Source organism: Pteropus alecto, unplaced genomic scaffold (genome assembly GCF_000325575.1).
Source record: "Pteropus alecto unplaced genomic scaffold, ASM32557v1 scaffold134, whole genome shotgun sequence".
Classification (NCBI taxonomy): Eukaryota; Metazoa; Chordata; class Mammalia; order Chiroptera; family Pteropodidae; genus Pteropus; species Pteropus alecto.
The window spans coordinates 13,294,351-13,316,626 of NW_006436283.1; the positions used below are offsets into that span (position 1 = coordinate 13,294,351).

A 22,276-nucleotide genomic window follows, 5' to 3' on the forward strand; every position below is an offset into this window, starting at 1 on the left:
CTGCAAAAAATGTAAAATAAATAGTTTATACTTTAACTTGTCTTTTATAACTCATCAAAGATAGTCCTCATTTCTCTATTGTTTCCACCTATTCAATCCATTCAGATCTGCTTTCCTTATCTTTCTTCATCCTATTTTCTCTCCTAGTATCTACCAAACGGCTGAGAAAACAGTAGATGCTCAAGTATTTGTTGGATGGATTTTTACCCCTTTCGAGTTCGTCCTATGACAATATCACCATTTTGTATTTACATGCAAATATTGGAGCTTTAAAAATTACACAGTGTTTTTTTCCTCTCTTCTAAAGCTAATACTCCAAATCTAAAATGTTTACATCCTGGGGTTACACAAAGGGGATCAATTAGCATATAAACTCCTTGGATAAAAGATTATTGGTTATATAAGGCATTTTGTAATTTGTATTTGTTTTTGAATCCTACTCCTTATGAAATGGATTTAAAGGGCTATCGGCTTTAGTTCTAAAAAAATGTGAAACTGATAGAAAATTTGAAATGCTGGAAACCCTAGTTTTCTCAGAACAAGAATTTAAAAGTATTATATCTCTTTTTAAAACACTTCTCCAATTTAAGAACATTTAATAAGATTAGGAACAAAAATGTACTACATAATCCGATATATTCATATACTGAGTTTTTAAAAAAATAATAGAACATATTTATACAATTACCAATAATTTTTAAAGTATTTAGTTCTTATTTACAAAGAGAGCAACAGGAAATTATTATATTTTAAGTAACCTAGCACCATTTAGTTTGGGGCATTTAGTTAAAGGCGAGAGTCAGAAAAGAAAACTTTCCATAGTATGGTAAAATAAAACTAAAGAAAGTGATGTTTTCAGAAATTGGTGTATTCTGTAATGTCAAAAATACTCAGAAGGTACTCAACTAACAAAGGTGAGGAAACGATGAAAGGCAGGGGAAAGGAGGAATGGGAATCTAAAAGTAATTATATTTTTTCCCCAATGGAAACTTTGTTTGACTAGGCTTATTTTTCAAGATGCCACTTCTGGCAGTTTTTGCTTCTTCTGATGCTTTGTTTCATCATCTTTAGGTCGTTCTGCCAGCACTTAGACAAGGCAGTGTTAGCATACATGCTACAGTGGGATCAAGAAACCTGACTTGGCGTCTGGTCTTTGTGACACCAGCTCACCGGGCTTCACTGTGACACCACCACACTGGACTGGCAGTTTTGAAGGGGGCTCTCACTGGTGATCCACACCTCCAGAGCCCCTGTGGAGACGCTGAGCAAATGGAGCTTTGGCCCAACCCCCGATTCCTCCAAAGGAGTTCCACACTGTCCTTTTTCATGTATCAAGAATCCATGTAATATTTCATTTGGTAAAATAAAGGTGATGCTGTTTAAAAAGAGGTTTAGAAACCTATGAACTAAATAGATAACTGTTCAAAAGTCATTTTTTTACCCTAGCATGCTATAAATCTATAGTTCCCTGAAATTTTTAACTTTCGCTTTTGTGTATTTCAGAGTAGAGACTAATTTCTCTGTCAAGGTACAGAGGAAGCTAAAGGAGGCAAAAATTAAGAATCAAAGGAAGTGTCATCTGAACTCCACGCCAACTAAGGGAATTTGCTGTGTGTCACTGAAAGCATTCCCTCAACCTCACAGCAGGTTCTAAGTCCACTTCTCATTTCATCAGGCAAGGCAGTGTGGCTCCCCCATATCCTTCACACGTTCAACTTTCAATTTAGCATCCAAGGGATTAATGCAATATAAATACAGAAACTTTAATAAGACACTGGAAGAGACTTATCCTAAAGTTAGTCTTTTACTCTCTTAAAAGTGTATATATATTTACACTTTCTAGGATAAAATGACTTTATCCTAGAAAATTAGAAAAAAATTATATAAGAGTATATTAATTCAAATGCAATTATTTCTACAGAAAGCTTTATATGTAATTTTTCCTGTTGTAGAGTTTTTAATATGTTATTTTGGGGAGTTAAAGAAATCTAGTAATACCTATTAAAGTTTTAATAAGGTTAAACAGTCAGTTTACTTTTTGCTTGTAGGGGGAAGAATGAGAAGGAAGGAGGTACAGAATAGAACTTAAAATTAAACAAAAACTTTTATCGTCTTTGACTTTTTCCTTCTTTTTTACAAAAATAAATATCTTGATTCCGGACAGGATTAGAAAGTTACCCCCACGAAAGGAAAAGCAATCAAAAGTTTGAGGGGTTAGAGTAGCATTTTCATATTTTATAATGTTACCACACACTAAAGTATACTACTTTTCAGCTTAATACTGAATTTTTAAAGCACTCTCAAAAATTTGTTATGTGCTTGATATAAACTTCATTTAACTTTGAAGGAGTTCATGAGTTAATGACGTTTTGCTAATTCACTATTATATGCAGCCTGAAATTCATCAGAATGATTTCATATCACTTAGTAAGCAAAATCTTTCAAAAAAAGGTGGAAGTGCTTAAGGATTTTCCCTGAAGGATGAACAGAAGTCACAATAACTGTGCACACTCCCTCCCCAGTGTCCATAGGGAAATGGCCACTGTCCAGAAGCTTCGCAGAGGTGCCCAGGCACCCTGATTCCCAGCTCTGACGAGGAAACAAGGAGTAGGACGGCACCACTGCAAGCCCGAGCTGGGCCAGGAAAGAGCTCAGAAACTCAAGGCAGGCCCCGCCACTGTCTGGTGAAGAAATGTGAGGAAGATGCCCAATTCATTCCCTCCAGGACTTGCCCGTGTGTCAAGTGGGTAGGTGGGCCTGGCTTCGATCCCTCACTGTTTCAAAATGCTGGGGTGAGCAGAACACCCACCTGCAGTTACTACAGTATTAATGCCAAAGATCTCTATAAGGCCAGCCCAACAGCTGGACACTGAGACCAGGCAAAATATGTATAGATCCTGGAACAGGAACTATCTTCTTAAGAAAATAGTCTTGGCTGACCAAGGCTGATCCCTCCTAAAGTCAACTGGTCAGTGTGGTCAGTGTACATGTAAGATAGGCAACGGGCTCCAAGGACAGCTGAAGGGCGTCTTTAAAGAGAAGCATGGACTGTTCCAATACCCTGAGCCACTCTGTCTCAAAATAATGGGAACGTTTCTCATTTATAACTGGCCAGGACAACATGTGGTTTCCTTCTCTGAAGTGTTTCTGGCATTTGCTGAGGCCTATCATTCGTCCCTGCACGTCAAGTGACTGGAATGTACTTATAATAATGTAACTGCTCCTCAGAGGCATCTGGACTACAGCTGCCTGTCACATAAGACACACATGCAGATGCATAAACCGCATGTAATCCCTTTTCCTACCTCTGCTAAAGCCCTGTTTCTCTTAACGCCACAGGAACCTTCTCTTCTCCCGGGCTGAGAGCTACTGCCAGTCTGCATGGAACGGGATGAGTTCCTGGGTCCCTGATGAACAACAGGTACAATGCAAGGGCTGCCTTGGTCCAGCACCAAGGGCTAGTTGATGATGCAGAAATGTTTTATTTCCCCCCTGGGATTTGGAAGCCAACTAAAAGGCTACTTCAAAGTCCACTGCTTTTTTCCCCTCCAAAGTGCTATTTATAAGAAAAAAACCAAAACTGCTTTAAGAGAAAGGAGGAGGGTTGTTTACATCAAGAGGGGCTGTCTCCTTTCAGGGGTAGGACATGTCTAATTCAGTACCTGTATCTGTAACAAGGAAACACTATTAAACCCAGCTGGGACTCTAACAGCAAAGTGATTCTGTGTGGCCTCCAAAGCAAATGGGCCATGAACCCCAATGTTGTGAGGCTTGGAGAGAAAAAAGCAAAACCTGGCATTAGTGAATTAATGAAATTCATACCTGCAGAGCTAACAACTATTCATTCTAAAGAAGTCACCCCTCCCCACAAGTACGGATGAGGGCCACCACCAGTGGCGTTGCGGAGAGACAAGCACAGTAAGAGGGACACTGAAGACCAAGAACTTGGAGATGGGCAAACTGTGCTGAGGGAGCTGAACAAGTTGAACGAGTAGCACCGAGGCAGGCTGGTCTCCTCCAGAATGAAATAATGGAGCAGCGAAAAAAGCTCTACCCGAAGCTCCCGAGGGTCCTTAGACCCCTAAAGGACTCTTTTGTGAGTTCCACACACAAGCAACAATGGTTTCTCAGGCTTTGTTTATTGTAACTAATTTTATACACACAATGGAAGGGGAGGTTAAGAGCATGGGTTTTGGATTAAGGGAAGTCTAGATTTAAATATAAATGTAGCCATTTTGTAACTATTATTCAAATTCTCTAAGTATCAGTTTCCTCATCAGTAAAATGGAAAATTTATTCACTCTCCTAAGACAGTTATGAGGAGTAAATGAAATAACAACAATGCATGTAAAGCTCTTAACACAGTGCTCAAACTTCAGCTATTATTACTAAATTTTGAAAAATGAGACCCGCTAGTATCACTTACTTGTGGTAATTCTCCTTTTTCTCATCTCTCCAGTTTTTATTTAACTGGTGTATTTTCACAGCTACATATCTTTGTTCTGTTAGATCAAATGCCTATGAAGAAAAGGAATAAATTATATTCTGAATGTATTACCGAGAATTACAGGCAACTGACTTGAAGCCTCTATTTAACAGATAAACATACTCGAAAGTCCAAAATGCATTATTAAATAAAAACAGCAGTGGAAGACAACGCATCGCATACTTGCTTCGGAGTAGCAACCATCTTCTTGAAATCTGTGATCAGACAATTTAGAAGTCTCCAGACAAACTGGCACCAAGGGGGTTAGAAAATAAAACCAAGCATATACCACAAACATAAAGACAGCCCATGCATGCCATTACAGTCACTTCCAAATAATTCTCTTTCTGGACATCATCTACCCTATATGGGACTCTTCTCCCTTAGGTTGTCTTTTGTCCCTCAGCTGACACTGGGACTTGACATGCTGTAACAGTAAGTCCTGCCACTTTTGAAATGCTGGGAACATAGATCGTCTGCCTTCTTGAGAAATAAACCCTGAGGATATACCTCTTTGTTGTGTTTGTTTAGAAAATAACCTTGTCATTTATTATATTGTGTTTGTTAAAGTAAACAGAAACAAGAACTGAAAAACAGCTCTGCCTTTAGTCCCACTCATATATGCTGGGTAAAAAAGCAGTTTTGATCCCAACAATGTCTGAAGTTAGTCACATGAAGTCACTTCTCCAGCCACTGTCCAAAGAAAGGGACATGCTTTCCCCAAACACCACCACTGTTGGCAAGACCCACGTCAGCTGTGTAGTGCTAGATCACAGGAGCAGCGAATGGGTTTTTGAGGATATCAACTGAGAGAATATTCACAACTCATTCTAGGACAACTATGACAGCTAGACCACTGAAGACAACTATGGGCCAGTCCCACTTACGGATGCAGATTAAAAAATATGAATACAATACTAGAAAATCAAACCCAGCAGTACACTAAAGACAATATTATAGTTCTGGAAATGGAGAGTGATGACAGTTGCCCAATACTGTGAATGTACTTAATGCTACTGAATTGCACATTTTAAAATGGTTAATTAAAATAAATTTTATGTATACATATATCACAATAAAAAATTAACATTAAAAAAGGAAAACCAGTAGATCTAGTTTTTACTGTTTTTACTTTAAATAAAAACTATTTTACACAAAAGATTTCCCACATATAAATCCAGATGGACATACTATAAATCATAACAGTGAAGGCTACACCTTAGAAAAGAGAATTATCAGGGTCACACGCTAAAGACCACTTAAAAAAACAAATTCTACATTTAAAAGCCAGGTGCCAGAAACATCTAGAGAAATTTAAGGATGCTGTGGCTGGTGAACACATTATGGATCTGTAGCTATATTTAAAACTGGCTGAATTCCTCATTTTGAAAAAATCAACTGGAGGCACAGTGGTCTATAGTTTCCTGGCCAAACTAAAGCACTCTAAGCAAGGGCAAACTTTCAAAATGCCAGCGCTACTTAGAAGATGAGACTGTTTTTAAAAAGCAGGATTTTGAATAAGAATTAACTAACATTTTTATTGTTAAAAAATTTTTTATGAGATAAAAGTAACACACGCTAACAAATGCAGAAAAGACAGAAAGTATAGAAACAGAATAAAAATCACCATAATTTTTATTCTGCTACCCAGAAATTAGTGGTGTTTTCCTTCCTGTTTTTAAAAATCTATAATTATTTATTTTTCAAATTTGAAAACTTGGTAAAATATTGTATCCTGCATAGTTACTGAAGTTTACTAAAAGCAGTTCCCCCAAAGATAAAGTTTCCAAGGTTCTTAAAGTTTCTGAATTTCAACTAATAGAAATCAACCCACAGCTACCATTATTCTAAATGTTCTCTAAGTTGGTAACGACTAATAATTTAACCCTCGGTTTTTGTACCCAGTTCTTCATACTTACCTTGTAAACTTCACTGAAACCTCCTCTACCCAAAAGATGTAACAACAAATATCTGTCATTTAGCGTTGGATGATCTTTAAATCTGTGGAAAGGGAATATATAACATCCTGAGGTCAAAGACTACACAATCTTCCATATTTATAAAATTTCCAGAATATCTAACATGTTATACACGATTATAACTGCTGCTGATCAATATATCTAATTCTGAATATAAAGTAAGTTATGTAATTCAAAAAGACAGCATAATTACAATGAACAGCATTAGCTGTAGAGTCATGAGACATAGGTGCCAGTCTCAATGCAACCACAATTAGACCTGTGACCTTTGTTGGCCTTCCTCCCTTTCTGCCCTGCTATAAAGTGAGGGGTGTAGACTACACTAGGTCGGGGATTTTCAAACTGTGCTACTTGGTTCTTCCAAACCATTCAAGAGCCACATGCTCCCACCATTACATAACTACATACAGCAAAATTCCAAGATATTTTACATGGCCTTAAAAACAGATCTGATTATAAAGTGAGTCGTGTGTTGTATGTGCAGTCGCTTTAAGAAAGTGTTCATGATATAACTGTTTCCCCCGTATAGGATACCATCTTGTACTGTTTTTTAATAAGACAAAGAAATGAGACATTCTGGCAAAAAATAACTGTAAAAATATTTCTATCTAGCTCCTGATCTTAAATAGCCCCACTATTATTCCTGAAATTATTCTGATCTGAGATAGCGCTGTGCCTGTGGAGAAAGACAACATGTCTGTAAGGTAGTTAGTTTTGGAATCAGACAGATCCAAGTTTAACTCTGTTTGGTCCACTAATTATGGGTTCCTGCTCAAGTTAACTGAACTTCTCTAGGCCTGTTTCCAGATCTATGTATTACTGAAGGTGACCTATCCCACTGGGCTATCGTGAAAATTAAATGACAGAACATAAAGGCACTTACACTATGTCTGACAGAGAGACAATGTTTAGTAAGGTAACAGCTGTTGCCTGCCAGTTTACAAAAAGAAAAGTCTATGGCTCATACCGGCCGAACGAAAATACCGAAGCTGTAGCTATGTCAAAAAAATCATGTTTCAGAGTCAAAAAAAAATGTAGGAAGGAACAGATGATGGATAGAAGCCATTTTCCACTGTCTACTGCTCACAGTTTGAATCTCTTAAATGACTTATAAACAAAGGTGGGTATTTATCTAAATTAATGTGCTGAACTTAACAGAGTCTTGATTAAAATCTCAACAGCTGAATGACCTCTAAAGATCATTCAGAAACTGGGTGTCATCTCAACCCAACAGTCTTTCTGCAATACTCCACTGTCAGCCATGCTTCCCTTAAGTGAAGCTCTGTAGATAAATCTGAATATACAGTATATCACAACCATTTACAACTGCTGAGGTATGTTGTTTTAATGACCTCTACTTGTGTAAACGTGCTATATGTATATATAATACATAAATCTAACATATTGAGTCAAATATGTGGACAGAAAGAAATCAAATTATGGGAGGTGAACGCACAGTGTAAATACCTATATGCCTTACTGTTAAAAGTGTACAGATGAAACTTATTGGATTTAGTTAACCAATGTCACCATAAAAAAAATCTAATGTATTTAAACTACAGCAAATCATAACTTTGTCTATAAAACTGTATTATATCCTGTTAATAGAACTAAATACACCATGAAATCAATGCACCCAATTTATATTAAACAAAAACATCATTTAGATCATTCAACTCATGTCAGAGAGTGCTCAGCAATCTCCAACCCAACATATTCCCAAATTGCTTACTGTGAATTATCTTCATTATGTATCCTTTTTAGTTCCCTGATATGTAGATTTCTAACCCTTTCTAGCCTTTCCAGCTCTGCCTGGATCTCTGCTTCCTCCTAAAGTGAAAAGGAAAGAAATAGCTCAGAACACAAGAAACTTTACCTTTCCAAAATCTCATTTCAAAAACAAGAGCAGACTGTTCTCTCGTGAAAAGTTAAAGGAAGATGTTTTGCATTAAAAAAAAAATCTTTTAAAGAATTTTAATCATAAAAACCAAGCCTATAACAAATAATAAGTAAAATTCAAACCATATAGAGTAGTATAGTAGGAAAAGTAAGAGTTCTCTGCCTCCCTGCTCCCGCTTCCCCAAGCCTACTCCCCAGATGTAACCACTGTTAAGTTTCCAGAAATGTTCTGTATATATATACACATAAGCATGCACCCATTTAAAAAAAAAACAACAACAAAAAACAAAATTCAGGTTCTCTATCTGGTCCTGTTCTGTAAGTATGGATTATACTTGGTGCCTTAAGTTCCACTGATTTAACAAGATATGAGAACCACCTAATGGGAAAAAAAGAAAATACACACCAATAGCAATTTATTAAATGCTTATTGACCTTCATTATGATAAGCAGCATCCACCAAAAATGTATGAGTTGCTGAATTAGAGATGAGAGGTCTACATCTAAGATGCTTTTGTGAACATCATCAATAATAAATTCTACATAGGTGCCTTTGTGTTACAATATGGTTTAGGCAAGAGATAAGAAGCTGCTATGTGATTTAAAACATCATAAGAGTTTTAACATCATTTTGGAACGATCTACTCCTATTGTATATTTAATTTTTACTATAAGGATAACCACTTGTGAAGTCTTTTGAGGTGTACAGAAATATCTACTGGTACCCTTGTAGGAAAAGTACTCTCCCCGGGCTGGAGTTGATTTGAAAATTGAAAGACATGACTTCCACCATTAGAATACAAGATATGACAGAGTAACAACTCAAAGATTTCTGCAAGTCTATGAAACTATTACATTCGTCCAAATAATCAACTTGCTTCCACACCAAATGTAAACTAAAAATTGCATTTCTGATCATACTTACCTTTTTTAGATGACCTAATCTGAGTTTGAATATTTCTTCTTGTTCATGGTATTCTGCTAATGTTAACCTGGAAAATAATAGTAGAAATTTCCAGAATTTCTTTGAAATCATAGTGCACCTATCTAAAGAGAAATTTTCAAATAATGCTATATGGTATATTCAGTCTCTTAGTTAAAATGACTAAATGACAGATTATCTATCTTGCAGTCTTTTAACATGAGAAAATTTCTGTGACTTATCAGATGTAATGTGAAGGGACTTCAAACCCAGAAGTCTAATTTATAAAAAATGGGGAAAAAAAAAAGAGCTATATTTTTACATTATTTATGAAAAGTTTTGTCCCAAACATTACTCATATAAAAATCCATTGGGAGAGGCAGCTAAAAATTATTATGTCTAAATTTTTTTAAAGAACAAAACAAGACAATGGATTTGATTATTTCTGATAACTCTTAGACCCTGACAGTACAATAACAAAGAACAACATAATGGAAGGAGTCCAGGATTTGGTGTTTGAAGAGTAGGGTTCAAAGTGCAACTTGGGCCACGTGACCTTGACCAAACAACTTTAAGTTTCCTAAAAATCCGGCAAGTCATAATACCTCTCTAACAAAGCTTTTGTGACTATTAAATGAGAGTGTGAAAACAATTTATAATTTATAAGTTGTAAAATGCTATTTAAACACAAATTCTCAAACGGCTGACTGGATGGGAAATCACTCGATCCGTATTCCACCAACCCCAATCGCACACTATCTTAAGAATGAGCATGTAAAATACTCCTTCATCTTCACCCTCTTCACATTCTAGGAGCATATGCACATATTTACAAGTTTTAGATGTCCCTGTTTAGACATATTCTAAATGGCAGAAGAAAGAAGAAACAGCTATCCTATCAACCAGGAAGAGCTATAAAATAGAAACTTTGAGGTCTGACTAAAAGAAAATTAAAAAAAGAGTAATGACAAGAAGAAATATATACCCACTAGGGCCATTACACCTATCTCTTCAAAGTTGCAGAAATACTTATATGCATTATTTTGTATCACACCAGTAAAAAAGGGAGAAACGAAAAAAAATCAAAGCTAAATAAGCATTCTCTCTGCCTGATAGAGGTTCAATACCGGGAAAGAATAATGTGACTTACTCCAAGACTCGAGAAGACTATCTATCTCTGGCTTCCAGCCAGAGGCATGAGCCAAGTCACTGATACTCTAATTAAAAAGTGGACTAAATGCCTTCCAGTTTGGATTTTACACAACACTCCAGATGGCAACTCCTTACTGACATACTACTAGCCTAGGCTAAATTCTAATTATTGTTCTATGGCAAGGAAACAACCTGCCTTCTTTATTACTCCTTACTCCTAAGCCAATGGTTTTATGCACTGGCATTGAATAATTTTCAAGTAATACTGGAGGAAAAGTCTTTTCACTAAATAAATACAGGTGCCAGGAAAGAAGACAAGATCAGATTAATATGTACATTTGCCTGGAGAACCTCTCGAATCTGGACTCTGATTTGAATTTTTTGAAAGAAAATGTTTTTTACTTAGAATCTAGTTTTAAAATATTCAGGCTATAAGAGTGAAGACTTTTCCCAAGCTTATTCACTGTGCATACTTTTATCACCATACTTAACGTTAATTATTAATTTATCCATTTATTAATTTCCCCTATGTAAACTGTGAGCTCCTAACTAGGGCTGTCTCCTTTAACTCTGTATCCCCGATGCCCAGAACAGAGCTGAGCATCTAATAAGCATTTATTACAGACTTACTAAATGTATGTCAAGGAAAAAGCTCCCAAATACATCAGGTATGTATTGAGTGAGGACTGGTGTTAAGTTATCTCTCACTGGAGTGAAGAAAGATACATTTAAAATGTAATGGACTTTTAACAATGTTTGTAATACAAGTATTATTATACTTGAAGTGGATTATGGGTTAATGTTTTTGTGAACTGATATGAAGACATAAAAGGCAAGAGACATGAGTCGATAAATTATATGATATTATTATTTTTTATCTGTGGCTATCTTTAGACCTGAAACTTATTTTAAATTAAAGAATCCCATACTGACAGCTTTACAAAATTTCTTTTTCCCTCGAAAAACCAATGTAGCCACTACAGATATACTGATTATAATACCAATAACTGTTTCTATTAAAAATATTTTTTTTAATTTCAAATATCCAATGCAGAAACCAATTTCAGGGTTACCATCAATTCTTTAGAGACTGCCTACACTATTATCTGTAGTGCTCTTTTTTTCCCTTTTTAATTTGAAAGCCTCTTAAAGACAGGTGGTGGTTTAAATGTATTCAGGGTATGCATAAGAAATATTTTAAATAGGTAAGTAATATATAGGTTTCATTTCCCATGCCAATTCTAGATTGGCAGTTCCTATCTAGTTGGCAAACTACAGCAGTGTCGTTCAGCCCACAGTCTGTTTTTGTAAATAAAGTTTTTCAGAACACAGCCATACCCATTCATTTACGTATTGTCTGTGGCTGCTTTCAGGCTACAACAATAGAGTAGGTGCAACAGAGATCCTACCCTCTAGCTTCCTAAGCCTAAATTATTTATTTACTATCTGGCCCATTATAGAAAAGCTTGTGAACTCCTGTCGCAGTGGAAGACTCTCTTAGTGGTCAAGAATTCAATGATCAAAAAGGGAACTCTGACACGAGGTGAGGGTAGAAAAGGAAGGCATCTGTGCTTAGGATATTCTAACCCTGCTAATTCATGGCAGCTATGTAATAATCGTTGATGGGCAGTGAAAAAGATGACTACACTGCAAGTTAAGATATTGGTGTTTTCCTTGGGTACCCCAGAACAGGAAAAAATGATGTCATGTCAAGATTTGGTTTATTGGGAAAATGTCCTTTTCCTTATTTTATACCTATTTTTTCTTAGCTTACTCCTAAGTTTGTGGCTGTTAACTAAGTGTCCTTTAGACCAGTAAAGAGCATTCTTCAGTCTGAGGCAGTAGCCAGGTAATCCCCAGAAGATGATGACAACATACCATAAGCAATTATATCATTTGAATACCAACCACAATGCCATCATGTTTATTATAAGAGTGGCCAAAGATCATGACATCAAGCTGAGCAACATTACATCTCCCTCATTCAAAAGTCCCCAGGTAAGACCAGGACTAAGAAAATGAATTAATTGTATACGGCTTTTACGTGAGTTGAGCAAATCCATCAATGTAAGAAGAAAACTTAAGCTCTAGAAATCTCCATAATTTATCATTTTTTTCCCAGTGGCATTCAATAGGACATTTGTGTTTCGAAGGAGGGAGTGGTTTCTCAAAGCTCACACCAATAAAGAACATACGTTTCATTTTCCGCTCCGTTGGTCTTGCTTTTCCGCTGTTTCTGCTCATTGGTTGCCGGAGGGGCCTGTCCCATGGCAGGAGGTTTCCGCTTTGCTAACATTTTCCGTTGTCTTTCTATCTCTTCCCTCTGTGAATTTATCCTTTCCTGTTGCCTAGATATAAAAGATGTTGCAAAGAGGGAAAAGGTCAAAAAAATTTTAACATAGCTACAGAATAAACAGGTATCTTTGTCACCTGTATATCTGAGACTTCAGAAAAAAAATAAGCCCCTTTAAATCAAGTAGACTTTTGATTTTAGTTTAAGATTGGAAGAGCCAAATACTTGGTGAAAGAAAGATTTTTTTGGAATGAGTGTGAGCTTTACGGCACTAGTTATGATTATTTTCAGAGTAGAAAAGTGGGCAGGAAGAAACAATATCAAATTTCTACTATGACCTTATTTTCTGACTAAAAAGAAAGAATTTTCCAATTTCTTTTTAACAGTTGAAACAACTCTCTGATATGAACCTATTAAAATAAAAAACTGTATTTACTTAAAAAAAGTACAAAAGGTTCTAAGTGTCTTTTTATTTATTTGGATTAAAGTTTCCTCAAATTATATCTAGAAAGATACAAATTTGAAGGATACTAAACAAAGTAAAAAAGATTTTCATTTACTCTAGTCTAAGTGAACCATTACTACTCCAAGTCTCTCACTCACTGATATGGTAAAATCTAAACTAAGTTTTTAAAAAACAAGTACATTCAGAGAAAGCACAATGAAGCCTTGCAACTAGTAAAAATTCCTTAAGGAATGGTACATTAAATGAGTTAATATATATAAGAACTCTTTAGACATCTAATACCATTACCATTAGAATATTTCCTAGTAGAATGTCCAGTTTTCTATAATAAACAAGTTTATAAATTAGTAATCAATAAAAGTATCAATATAAGAAAACCACTCTCTCTCATGTATCCCACCACTTAACAGATATTAAGTTTTATAGACTTGGCATATAAAAATATACCAAGATCTGGGATTAACCTTTTAACAGACTAAAATCTAAATCGCCTATCAGAGCTGACAGTCAGATGCTAACTCCCTTTTCTTTCTCTAAAGTGCTCCCCTGCCAACTCCTTTTCTTGATCCAATCTTCATTTTTGTAGAATGACAGAATCTACTTTTTAAAACCTATTCTCAAATGAAATCCAATCTACCCTCTTTCCTGAACACTGTAGTTGTGTCTCTGGACCTTTTCCAGATTCAGTATATCTTTCTAGGAAGAACGGCAACCAGAAAAATAAGTACTCCAGGATAGATGCCCATAAGACAATTTATGTTGCCATATCTACAAGGGCAACACGCTGAGCAAGGTTAACCTAATCTGAGTACTGCAAACAACTAACTATTCATCTAATACAATTCCCTTGGCTTTGCTATGACCTGGGTTACTGATTAGATATCAATTTAACAACAGAATGGAAATTTTAATTCATGAGTTTTCTGCTTGTCTGAAAAACTCTTTTAATTATCATTAGAGATATGCCTCACTCTCCAAAACATGGTTTGAAAGAACTTCTATCACCACTCATGTTTACAGCTCAGAGTGGATGCCGCTGAGCCTCTGGCACTGACCTAAGTCAAAAGGCTTTGTTTTCTTCCAGTGTACAGTATATTTGACTCAACAGCCTCCCATCACACCAAAATGTGCATTCTCAAGGTACATTTGTGAGGCAAAAATACACCTAAACCAAGTTGGAGGTTAAAGTATCACATACAAAACAATGACTACTAACGTGTAGTCCAAAGGTTAGTTTTAATAAAGTATTATTAATAACATTAACATCTGAACTTTTCTTTCAGGAATAAATGTTATTTTTGTTTCATTACTATTTAAAACTAGTCCCATAGACTCCAATTAATGCTCAGTAAGTTCTTTCAGCAAGGAAAAAAAAAGGTAGGAAAAGTAGTCTACAGAACCCTCATGATGATCTCAGCAGATTTAAAGTTTGAGAGCCCATGATTAAAAACACAATGCCTCCCACCCCGGTCTTGGATGGAAATGATCCCCATGATCAAATTCACAATGCTACCCCCCAGTGTCAGACAGAAATGAGCTGACAAACCAAAATAAATAATGAACACTGCCTCCTTAAAGAGGCTCAGCGACATGTTCTATAAGGTTCTTCTAGAGTTTCATTTTGTTTGATACCTAACGAGTCCTTGCCTATTTCATTTTTTTTGTGGACCCAGAGTAAATACTTAGCCACTCTCATAAAATCCATTACACAATTTAAAAAATATCAAGAAAATTCCTAGATCTTTCTTCCTTAGCTTTAGAAATTCTGATTCTGTTAAACTTTAATGTAGAACTAATTTTTTATTCCTCTGATGGTTTGTGTCATTTTTTTCCCGGGACCTCACCTCATTCTCTACATGTGTGGTGACTAAAACTGAATGAAAAGATGACTACCGCTATTAGAATTATTAATGACTACAATTTCAGAAAACTTAAAAAATTCCAAACCAATTTTTCAATTCTCAATTAAATCATCACAATGAACTTACTTGATAAGGTTCTGGAAAGCATAACCATCTGTCCACTGTTCCGTAAAAGAGGCCCCATGTCGCACAGTGGTAAAGTGGCCCAATCTCAAGCGGTCTTGCATGCTCTTATCTCTACATGCCATCTTCTCTTGTTTTGACTTACGAGAAAGGACAAATAGAAAATAATTTCATTTTCCTATGAGAACTCAGATACAACGCTATGTTTATTTGTTATACTACACTGTTCAAAGTTTAGTACAACAGGCTAAATCTACATTGACTTTAGGAAGTATCCTAACACTTGCAATAAATTCTCTGTATTAACATCTGCCTTGTTATTCCTGTCATAAAAATGGAAAATAAAGTAGTTTTCTTTCTATAAAATTAATGAATTAAAAGATGAGGCAAAATGTCCCTCAGTATTTTTGACATCAGTAAAATAATCTACTTCGCTTTTATCAGCGTTTCTTACCATTTTAACAACATTCCAAAGATTTCAGCGCAAGTAACCACAGTCTGTTTCAAATCTCTAGCTTGTAATAATTTCATTAAAAAGTACTGCCATCTTAAAGCTTTCAATATGAGATAAATAAGTACTGGAGATGCATTAGTAAAAAAAAAAAAAAAACTTTTAAGAAAGTTACTAATAATTACTAAAAGCAAGTGCAACTAATCAATTACTATAAAAGAGACATCAGCCAATTAATCATATTCAAGTACATATATACCAACTTAATTATTTTGTAGCACAAAGCACTTAATTATCACATTATATACATAAATTACTCCAAATACCATCTCTGAAATGGAAATGTAACTACTGTTAAATGTTTATAATAGTAATAGAATACACACTTCAATTGATAGGATAAAAATAAGAATTTTGGGGAGAAACACCCCAAATAAATTCAACTAAGACTAGCTGTCTTTGTCTAATCCACATCACACTCAAAACAATGCATAGCCAGAAAGAATGTCGCAAATTATTACTCTGGATGCTTGGTCCAGTGTCCACGCAAGAAAGAATTCTAATTGCCAAACCATAAATCTTCTAAAAAGCCCTACTTTGAAATATTCTCACGTCAGGTAAGATAAGGGACCACAACAATGACACACACTAAGCATCTTGGGATACAGAGTTCAGGCCCCCATTCATCACTCACCTTTTCTATAAGGAGTTTCTTGCTCATTGTCACACATCGATTTAATCGTTCTTTGTATTTCTCTAGCATCTTTTGCTGTTCATCAATCTGCCGTCTCAAATCACAGTTGGCCTTCAATGGGAAACAAAATTTTAATTAGCTCCAAGGAAGACAGATTAATACAAAAGCAGTTTCTACAGTGTCTGAGAATCATTTATGAGGTTAAATCAACAGCAAAATTAAGAGTCAAAGAGCAGTAACTGTCTTTAAAAGGAGGTACTTTATTCTCTCTTAATAAACATCATCTATTTATTAAAGATGAAGTCTGTTACTAGAAGTGAGCTTGTTTTTCTAATGATATTTTACTCTTCCTAAAATCTAGTTACAGCTAAATCTAATACATCACATATGCCTCAATTGTTATAAAATAAAAGAAAACTCTGCAATGAATGAGGTGTTTAAAACACATACAAGGGTGATTACGCACTTTCTAAAAAAATTACAGAATTTTTTAAAAAACCACATATAGTTACGTGTAATTGTTCTTTGTTTTTCTATTCTTGTTTCCAAAGAAAAAGAGACATGAATGTACATGTTTCTTACCAGAGAAGCCAGACACACCCATGCATGCCCACATAAGACAGAATAACAAACAAGTTGAATACAAGGTCCTGGTTCAAGAATACCAGAATGTAAATACACAGTTAATTTAGCTGTGGCCAGAAGGATAGGCTAAATACTTTGAAAAAGTCAAGCCTCCTACAATAACAGAGAAGGAAAGAACCACTAACCCAAGGCCAATTTTGACTCGCAATTCTGAATTTATTTTTGTGTTAAATAAAAGATCTCTACTCTCTTTTGGCAAATAAATGCTACTTTATAATAACTTGCTTGAATTATGAAAAAAAAATCTGGTATTTCCCAATCAAATGAAATAAGTGTTTCTGAAACAAGTAAAAAGCACAAATGGAAGATATCACAGCATACTCAATTGCTGAGACTTTTCAGCTTAATTTTTAAAGTGACCAGAGTACAACAGCTTCCATCTCCAAATTTCTGCTCTCCTCGTAGTATAATTTCTTCATATTAGTTCTTCTTACAGAGTTCTATGGACCACATTATCAAAGGCAAAGCGCAAGTACATTTGGGTAAATGTGACTACTTCATATTAAAGAATCTACAAGCCAAAGATTATGTAATGTTTATGTGAAATTCAATCTACTTTTGGACAATAAGCATTCCCTTGAAATCTGTAATCAAATGTATGGAATCAATGAATCTCTGGAGGTTTATTTAAAATGTTAAGAACTCTTAAATTTTTATGGTTTCTAATACTACTTTGTATTCAGGTTTAAAATAGCACCTGGCTAGCAGCTCCTGATGCAGCCTTACCCGACATCTCACTAAAACAGCAAAACTCAATGAACAATCCAGGTTTGCTTGCAAGGAGATGGAAAGACCAGTGGTCATTTCCCTGTCCCTCCAGGTCAGAAACGCAAGTTCTAACCAACTTGAAAAAAATGGCGGCTGTCCTTCTGGGTCTTCCTTTTTGGCATATAGGTTCTTTTGGTACTGCTCTACATTCAAACAAAGACTATAACCTTCAGAAAACAAGGGATTAGAAGCGGGGTAGTGGTGAAAAAAGGGAGCATACTGCTTCGTGGAAAATGAAGCAGGCTATTTTTTGTAAACCAAAAGGAGTACTTTTGATTTTAAAAAAGTTAGGATTCAACCTGTTCATATACTCTATCTTCTCAATCTTAAGAGTCAGGTGATAAAAGAACAAGGAGAACCCATGGTCCTTTTTCAGTCCAGCAGAGCACTCTGGACAAAAACCTGCCAGTACCAGAATTGGGCTAGGAGGTTTTTAAACCCAAATATATCTAATTATAAATCTTGGCAATGCAACCAGCACCCAAGTGAACACGAACGGGAATAAGAGCAACCCCAATCAAGTATATATGCTAACGATGAAAGACGGATGGGAAGTACTACTAAGTCTAAACATGGCTCTGTTCATTTGAAGATGGAGAAAAAGAAAGAAACAAACAAACAAACAAAACAGACCCAAGGGAAAATATTTCTGAAAAAGGAAAAGGAACATCAAAATGTTTGTGAACTATAAAAATTATCTCCCTACAGAAATCAAGAACATTTTAGACTACCACTTATCATATTTCATAAAACGTAAAAGGACATGGTATCTATGAAATAAAAGCCAAAACCCATAAAGAATATACAGGATGGAATAAGAAAGTGAATTAGATAAGGGAAAAAAGTGGGTAAATTAAAAATGTAAATAACAGAATCAAAATTCACATGAGCTGCAGTACATAAAAAATATATAAAAGGCAAAATGTTTAATGAGATTCAGAAGATATGGGTAATCATATTAAATGAGACATAAAACGATAAAAATAAAGGCTAGAGATCAAGGTCCGAGCTAGAAACCAAGAAAGAGGCCAAAAAAAAAAAAAAAAAAGAATGAAAAAAAGGGCAGAAATTAGGTATAACCACACATTTCCAGAAAAACTATAAAGACCCATACATAGATGTGCCCTGGCAAAATTTCCTGAAATACAAGAATAAAGTTGGGGGGTGGGAGTGGGGCGGAAGGGAGGAACCTATAGTTATCATGGAAAACAGATTACCATGTTTGTTACTTTGGTCATGGCCTTCTCTGAAACATTAAAAATTAGAGAAATTAAAAAGGGGCGTGTGTGTTAGGAGGAAAAGGCCAACAGGTTACAACACAAAAATTTTATACACAGTTCTCTACTACATGGGAAGGGAAGAGAAAGAATTCTCAGCTCTACATGGGCACAGAAAATTTAACACTGTTACAGCCTTCTTGAAAAACAATTACTTATAATGTATTCCAGTCATCAAGAGATGAAAGAAGACAAAAACTATGATTAAAAAAAAAATTGCCAATGAGCTCTGAAACCAGTTTAACAAACATGTGTAACTAATTATTATAAATTTGGTCACAAAATTTCCTGTAAATATAAGAATTATTCCTTTTGTGTAGTTCTCATATTTTAGTCACAAGTACCTTGAGATCACTAATGCTTTGAAAGTTTCACTGACTTTCCAGATTAGCATAATATATTCAAGAAAAAGAACAAAAAGTGAAATGAAAACCGAAAAAGTTATTAAAGGAAAATGAAGTAAAGATAAAAAGGGAAAAGTAAAGTATCACTGGGGTGGAAAAATCAAAGTCTAGGCATTTGGTTGGAAGAAAACAGATCAACTATGAATTTCACAAATCACAAGTTTATAAATTCAGTACAATGCAAATCCTTTTAAATATAAAAGCCAAGTTATAAGAATTATTCTTACATAAAACATTTTAAATAATAAGTCTTTAAAAGATCAGATTTTACCTATAAAGATCAGGCTTATAGCTTAGATATGTGCTATATTCCAGGTTTTACATAGGAGGGAGTCATTTAAATACACTATTTCATATTATATTTTGATAATTATAGAAATGAAGGTAAATTTTTTTGGAGGGGAGACAATCACAAATAGTGACTTTTATTATCTTTATTATTAAGCAGAACACTTTATTCAAACAAAGTCTTACCTAATAAGAAAAACTGAAAAGCCAGGTTTGCAGACCCCCACCCAGCTGTGTCTCTGGAGCCCTAGCGGTTCCTCTGTAGAACCTTCAGGGCCCAGGGAGACGGTTTAAAAACCACCACATCAGTATAAGTAAGGATCGAACCTACCCCTTCTAAATCACTGGAGAAGAGCAAAATGTTATCCAATTTTATTTATAAATCAGCAATATTTATGTGTGTGTGTGTGTGTGTATAGTACAAATATATATATACGATATCTATATATATGGTACAAATGCCTCAAAAAATTTACTAAGAAAATGTACCATATGTTTTATCTGTTAATGTAATTACAGGTGCCATATTTTTCAGTATTCTCTAAATCTTTTATACTGAGCATGTATTGTTTTTATAACTATAAAAATTTTTTTTTTAATTTTAAAAATGGGTCAGTCATTATGCCAAAATGCATTTTTAAAAAAACATAATGGTATATTGCCTAGTGGTATCTTTTAAATTCCAGATTACCTATTTTTAAAGTTTCTCTTGTAAGCATAAAAAACTTCTGATAAATAGGTTATAAAAGATGTAAAATACAAAACCAGAGCAATGAAATAGTTTTTAAAATTCAAGAACAGTAAAATAACTCCTCTGGAATGGAAAAACATTTTATACTTATTCCCACAGTTACACATGAAACATAATATTCCATCTATCTATTATCTCTAGTATATATTTAAATATTTAAATCTTACAATGTAAGATTTCCAACTGAAAGTGCTTAGAATCTAGGTTTAACCCTGGTTGCTACTCAGATTCCCTCAGATTAAAGGAAAATGTCCAAGTGTTTATTATTTAACTTTGTTATCTGGCTATAGTAATTATCTCTATGATATACATATAATCTAAATACATGTAACATTAATCAGTGCTTGTTATAAAATCTCTTACCATATTTTAATACTTACTCTTAACAAATCATCTATTCTTCCCTCCTTCTTCTCTAAGTCAGAATTCTTACTGTTTTCTAGTGCAGATATTTTTTCTATTGTGAGGTCAGACTATAGAGACAAAGAGAATGTAGATTTAGGATTAATCTCAAAATATTACATGTCGTCATGTTTCTCATTACTTTTCTGAAATTAAAAAAATACACCTGCTAACACAAATAGCCTAGAATCAAATGGCTCAAGAAATTTAAATGCCTTCCTCATCCCATTCTTTAAGCCTTATATTCTGCTATATCTGCACTTCGAAAGTGTGTTAATGCTGGAATCAAATATATGAATTCTCAAACTACTATGCACTGAACAATACAAAAACATACTACTTTAGAAACTAACTTTGGATAGAAAAGGACTTCAGAGACATGACCCAAATCTCTAAAGAACAAATGTGCCACCTAGTGGAAACAAAGAACACTCAGATGGGGCGAGATGAAGTTATCTGAAAGCTCAACTATCTTAAGTCTGTTCAACTGTCCACAGGCTGGTAATTCAAATAAAATTAAAATCTGGTCCTGAGGACTGTATAGCTCTTGAGATTTAAGAAATTCTCCTAGACTGTCAAGCATCCTGTCCTGAAAGCAGCACAGTGCCAAGAGAAAACCCAGTATACTATTTGGCTAGTTCAATATCACAAAATGGAGAGTACATCCACTATCCTTTTCAGATATTACCTTTGAATGTTCACAACATTCCCTAGATTAAAAAGAGTTTCTGAAGACTGTTTAAGGAAAAAATTATGTTGGTGTGCCACATGTTAAAGAAGTTTAGCTAGGTCTTGCTAAATAAGGAGTAAATTAACTCCTTTCATAAAGTAGTGAATTAACATTCATTGAAGCCTATTGTGAGTACTGTCTTAATAAGCATTTTGTATACACTGTCTCAGGTAAAAAGAATCAACTATATTTTACAGGTGATTTGTACGTAAGAAAACTGAGGCCCCAAAAAGATAACGTGTAAGTTGCAGAGCCAGAATTTAAACAAAGGCCTAGAAGTCTCCAAATGGGTGCTCTTTCCACAACACCATGCTACCATATGCCAGAAAGGAAAAGAAACATTCCAAAAGACTTTAATTACTCATAATGCAAGTTCTGGATATAATAATACAAAATAACGAGGTAAACTGACAAAAATAAAGGGAAGACCAAGAGAAGATGCTTATTATTAACACAGTATCATTAACAATAGTCACCCTGCTGTACATTACATCCCCATGACTTATTTTATAACTGGAAGTTTGTAACTTTCGACCACCTTCCTCGGCTTCATACAAGAAGACTCGGGTTTTATATGTGATTAGCATTTATTCCTCAGCAGATCTTTTCCTCCTCCGTTTATTCATCACCGACTTACCTGGGTCTGTCTGTGCTGGATGGAGATCTGTTTCTGGGAGCTGCAGG

General features: G+C 34.9%; 1 protein-coding gene and 1 long non-coding RNA gene across 2 annotated transcripts in view; one reads left to right on the forward strand and one right to left on the reverse strand.

Moving 5' to 3' along the window:
• LOC107195711 overlaps positions 1–4,417 on the forward strand; it is a 28,749-nt gene extending 24,332 nt beyond the window's left edge. Inside the window, exon 4 of the long non-coding RNA XR_003046468.1 lies at positions 1,072–4,417. This is a non-coding gene — a long non-coding RNA (uncharacterized LOC107195711). The remainder of the gene's footprint in view (positions 1–1,071) is intronic.
• The window catches only part of TLK2 (tousled like kinase 2), an 87,512-nt gene that overhangs the window by 13,157 nt on the left and 52,079 nt on the right, over positions 1–22,276 (reverse strand). The window contains 10 exon segments of the mRNA XM_006912332.3: positions 3,823–3,830; positions 4,423–4,518; positions 6,406–6,487; positions 8,198–8,295; positions 9,290–9,356; positions 12,634–12,786; positions 15,186–15,322; positions 16,328–16,438; positions 20,841–20,933; positions 22,230–22,276. The exon segment at positions 22,230–22,276 is cut by the window's right edge and continues 43 nt beyond it. Coding sequence (XP_006912394.1) covers positions 3,823–3,830; positions 4,423–4,518; positions 6,406–6,487; positions 8,198–8,295; positions 9,290–9,356; positions 12,634–12,786; positions 15,186–15,322; positions 16,328–16,438; positions 20,841–20,933; positions 22,230–22,276 — 892 coding nt within the window.